Here is a 5,376-nt window from a genome sequence, read left to right as displayed (position 1 = left end):
CCTGCATCCGATTCAACCAACCAGCCCACCCCCCCAAACACACACACACACACACACACACACACACACACACACACACACACACACACCACACACACCTGCCTTCCTGTTCAAACAGCTGTGGGTCACGTGACTCACCGGTGGACAAGGTTACCCTCAAGCTAGAAATCTGATCTGAACTGGTCCGACCGCTCTGATATTCTGAAATTTCTGACACACCTGAGCAGGTAAGGGGCGGGGGCTCTATTGTTTCTCTGTTTGGTTTGTCAACTGAAACACCACACACCTGAGCAGGTAACCACACCTGGTACACCTGTTGGTGTGTGTGTCAAACAGGTACAGATCAGTGTGTGAGCAGGAAGTGGGCTCACCTGGCCATGTGAAGGTCCGCAGGTCAACAGAAACAACAAAAGAACCTGACGACTTTCTTCCAAGAGGTTCCAGGGTGACCGTAAGTGTATTTAGGGTTGTTCTCTAAGGGTTCCAGGAGAACTGGGTCCAGATTCTGGCTTCAGAGGGGTCCTTAAGTCCGACCATGGTTCTGTGGGTGGTTTTTTAAGTTGCTTGAAAAGGTCCCAGGGTGCTTGAAGAGCTGCTGTGGTTCTTGGGTAGGTTAAAGTGTTTCATTAGGAGGTCCCAGGAGGGCTGGACCAGGTTCCAGGTTCTTGAAAAAAATTCCAGGGTTCTTGAAAAGGTTTCCAGGTTTCTTCAGGAGGTCACGTGGGTTCTCTGAAGACCGAAGTGTTTGAGACTGGTTCTTGAGGCGGTTCTCAAGGTTCCTATGACATTCCAGGGAGTCCTTCAGGGCTTCATCAGATTCCAGGAGAACCTGAGTTTCCAGGCCGGGTCAGGATAGTCGTCGTCAGGATTTCAATGAGCTTCACGAGTCCAGTGCCATTTCACCTGATCAGGTGATCGATCAGTTGATATGAAACGTCAGGTTCAGAGCGTGTTGTTCACTCATCAGGTGATCGGTGGTTCCCTGCTGTGTGTGTGGTGTGTGTGTGTGTGGGTGTGTGTGTGTTGTGTGTGTGTTGGTGGAAGGAGATATACATACAATCCAGTACCATTCGCTGTTTGTCATGGAAACAACCACAGCTTCCTGTCTGACTCAGGTGGTAACACCTGAACGGAGTGTGACATCAATGACGTGGCTCTACCCGCCCGAACCACAGACAGTGAACCCTTCACTGACCCGTCTGGAAAACCAACACCAGCCACAAAAATACACACACACAGAAACACGCACACACTGTAACACACACCAGTAAACACACTCTGTAACACACACACACACACACAACAACAGTAACACACCTTGTAATACAACCAGTAACACACTCTGTAACAACACACATAACACACTCTGTAACACACACACACCCAACACACACACACACAGTAACACACTCGTAAACACACACACAGTAAACACACTCGCTGTATACACACACAACAGTAACACACCTGTAACACACACGCTAATACACACACAGTAACACACACTCTGTAACACACACAGTAACACTCTGTAACACACAAACACAAGTAACACAACTCCTTTACACACACCACACAAACACACACGTAAACAACACTCGACACACACAACAGTAACACACTCTGTAACACACACACAGTAACAACACTCGGTAACACACACACAGAACACACACACACAACACACACACAACAGTAACACACTCTGTAACACACACACACACACACACACTAACACACTCTGTAACACACACACAGTAACACACTCTGTAAACACACACACAGTTAACAACACATACACACACACACACACACACACACATCTGTAACAACACAAACACAGTAACACACTCTGTAAACAACACACACACACAACCACCACAGTAACACCCTCTGTAACACACACCAATAACACACTCTCTGTAACACACACACAGTAACACACGCTGTAAACAACACACAGTAACACACACACACCACACAGCACACACACACCGTAACACACTCTGTAACACACACACACACACACTCTGTAACACACACACAGTAACACACTCTGTAACACACACACACACACACACACACACACAGTAACACACTCTGTAACACACACACAGTAACACACTCTGTAACACACACACACACAATCTTTAATGTACCTGTCTGTGTGCTCGGTGGGAGCTCATAATGTCCACGGTGATGTCCCACGGTGAAGTCACGGCGTGTTCTGACAAGCATGTGGACGTCTCTCTCGCTCGGCCCCCCTCTCTCTGAACTCAGTGTGACTCGCCCTCCCTCGCTCCGCCCTCTCTCTCTCCCTTGCCTGACAGGTTTGCTGCATTCACAGCGAGCCGGCGTCTGATTGGTCGATTCTTCTCAGTACCTGTTCAATGCAGACAGGTAAGGCTGCGGACCAATCAACTGCTGAGGCTATTTAAAGACAGGAGGGAGTGACAGGCGTCGCAGGGTCCTACTGCCCTAGCTGAAGGACACCGGGGTCATCTGTAACCACAGCCACCTGTCAGTCAAAGCGTCCACGCTCTTACCCTGCATAACTTTAAGCCTTAATATAACCTGAACAGGTGATTGTTATAAATTGCACCCTCAGTACAGTTGTCATGAACGGGGGAAAATTAGCTACAGAGACCAAAAACTGTTTTTTTGTACCAGGCGGAGAAAAATGTACATGTTATTTCTGCTGTGAAGTTGGACATTTGGACATGGGGACTTATGGAGACTGACTCACTTCTGGGCCAGCCTCAGGTGGACGTTAGAGGAACTGCAGTTAGTGTCTTCACGGAGGTTTTCTGATTGGTCAGAGCTCGCTTTCAGTCTCAGTGTATTTAAAGCAAGACGAACTCGCTCAGCGTTACCTTTGAACTTTATTTCTGTCATCAGCCGACCAATCAGCAAACAGATCGCTCGCCTCCTGCTGAAGCCTCCGCCTCCATGTCCGTGCTGAGCCGCCTCAAGCTGTCAGATATGCAGTCTGTCGGCCCGTATCACCCCGCGTTATCAAGATGATTGACAGCTCAGAGGTCAGTTTTCCCTCTCCTGTCGGCCATCTTGTTGAACTTGTCCTCCAGGTCCTGGCTGGGCGCTGATGTGCGGCGGGCCCGCCGTCCAGCGGACATCCGTCCACGAGTGCTGTTCATCGGGTGGGAGGGACCCGACTCCTCCTCCTCCTCCTCCAACACGTCTCCGAGGCCAACATCAACCAAGGCAACCATCAGCATCCCGCCCCTTCAGGGAAGTCCTTAACGATGGGGAGGAAGCTTCTTACGAGACGCCCCAGAGTAGTTTTTTCCTGTAAAGACAGACCACAGACTAAGACTGGACCAAGTACTGCGACTAAAACTGGACTAAGACTGGACCAGACAAGACATAAGACCGGACCAAGCTATACAAGACCAGACTAAGACTGGACCAGACCAGATTAAGACTGGCCCAAGACCGGACCAAGACTAGACCAAGACCGGACCAAGACCTGACCAAGACTGGGACTAAGACTGGACCAAGACTGGAACTAAAACTGGACTGAAGACTATACTAAGACCAGACCAAGACTGGACCAAGACTGGACCAAGACCATACTAAGGCTGGAGTGCAGCCTCAGAGGAGGTGGAGCTTACCTTGCTTATAGGCTGTGATGTGAGGATGGGGGCTGCTGATTGAACAAAGGTTTTAAGGGCGGGTTTCTGGGCCTGTTCCAGGTAAAGGCTCACCTGTGATGAGGGACATGTAGTTGGTATATATATATACACACACACACATATATAATATATATATATATATAAGATATATATATATATTATATATTATATATATATATAATATATAGATATATTATATATTATATATAATTACATACATACATACATACAACACACACACACACACACACACACACCCATCCGTCCATCCATCCATCCATCCTTACATTCATCCATCCGTCCATCAGTCCGTCCACCCAGGTGTGTGTACCTCCTCTCTGCAGGTGGTGCTGTGGCTGAACACAGCAAGCTCTCTGATTGGCTCTTTGCTCTCAGTGAAGGAGATGGTCATCAGCAGCAGCAGGTCGAAGCCAAACTTCAAACAGAAGCCGGACAGCTCCGCCTCCAACTCCGCCCTCTGCAGGAAGTCCTGACCCCACACACACACACACACACACACACACACACACCTGTTAGCATCTCCTACATTACCCAGAATGCCTTGTGTCCTGGGTTCTGACAGCTCTCTGTCTCCACCTGCTGTCAGTCTGACATCACTGCGGCTGATCTAAGCTCACAGCTGATTGGTCGACAGCTCGGAGCAGGTACATGACATACCTGTAGTACTGTGTGTAGTACAGTGTGTAGTACAGTGTGTAGTACAGTGTGTAGTACTGACCTCCATCTTGAGGTACACAACAGAGATGGCGAGATTTAAACTTCCTGAAACAGATTTCATGTCCTTCAACAACATCTGTTCAGTGTTCAGACCTGAGGACAGAATACTGCAATCAGTACTTTAAGACACTATAAACACTGCAATCAGTACTTTAAGACACTATAAACACTGCAATCAGTACTTTAAGACACTATAAACACTGCAATCAGTACTTTAAGACACTATAAACACTGCAATCAATACCTTAAGACACTATAAACACTGCAATCAGTACTTTAAGACACTATAAACACTGCAATCAGTACTTTAAGATATTATAAATACTGCAATCAATACTTTAAGACACTATAAACACTACAATCAATACTTTAAGACACTATAAACACTACAATCAATACTTTTAAGACACTACTTAAACACTAACAATCATACTTTAAGACACTATAAACAAGCAATCAATACTTTAAGACACTCTAAACACTGCAATCAATACTTTTTAAGACACATAAAACACTACTCATACTTTAGACACTATAAACACTACAATCAATACTTTAAGACACTATAAACACTACAATCAATACTTTAAGACACTATAAACACTACAATCAATACTTTAAGACACTATAAACACTACAATCAGTACTTTAAGACACTATAAATACTGCAATCAATACTTTAAGATATTATAAATACTGCAAACCATACTGTGACACACAGCTGTCATTACTTCATGTACTGCAGTACAAGGTGTACACGCAGTGCAGTGCCTCACCTGAGACGTCAAACTTGGCGTTGTGCAGACTCTGGAAGAGAGCGCCTCTCGGTGGCAGAGCAGGGAAACGACTCTCCAGCTCCTCCACGAGCCGAGCGTCTTTAGGAGTCACTTTACCTGCAGAGGGTGCCATGTCCACGCAGTCCAACACCACGGCACCTGGGGAAGGTCCAAGAGTCAAAGAGATCAGCTCTGTCCACCAAGTCCTT

General features: G+C 46.6%; 1 protein-coding gene across 1 annotated transcript; it reads right to left on the bottom strand.

Annotated features, from left to right (window-relative positions):
- Positions 1–3,362: 3,362 nt before the first annotated feature.
- On the bottom strand, positions 3,363–5,372 carry LOC113745281 (exopolyphosphatase PRUNE1-like; the record flags this gene model as incomplete). Its single annotated transcript, XM_027276798.1, has 5 exons — positions 3,363–3,368; positions 3,633–3,725; positions 3,985–4,143; positions 4,393–4,484; positions 5,168–5,372. Coding segments are annotated over 5 exons (555 nt in total), but the record flags the coding sequence as incomplete, so codon positions are not given.
- Between the last annotated feature and the right edge of the window lie 4 nt (positions 5,373–5,376).

The sequence above is a fragment of the Larimichthys crocea genome, unplaced genomic scaffold, assembly GCF_000972845.2.
Source record: "Larimichthys crocea isolate SSNF unplaced genomic scaffold, L_crocea_2.0 scaffold59654, whole genome shotgun sequence".
Classification (NCBI taxonomy): domain Eukaryota; kingdom Metazoa; phylum Chordata; class Actinopteri; family Sciaenidae; genus Larimichthys; species Larimichthys crocea.
This window is presented reverse-complemented; position numbering and strand designations above follow the sequence as displayed.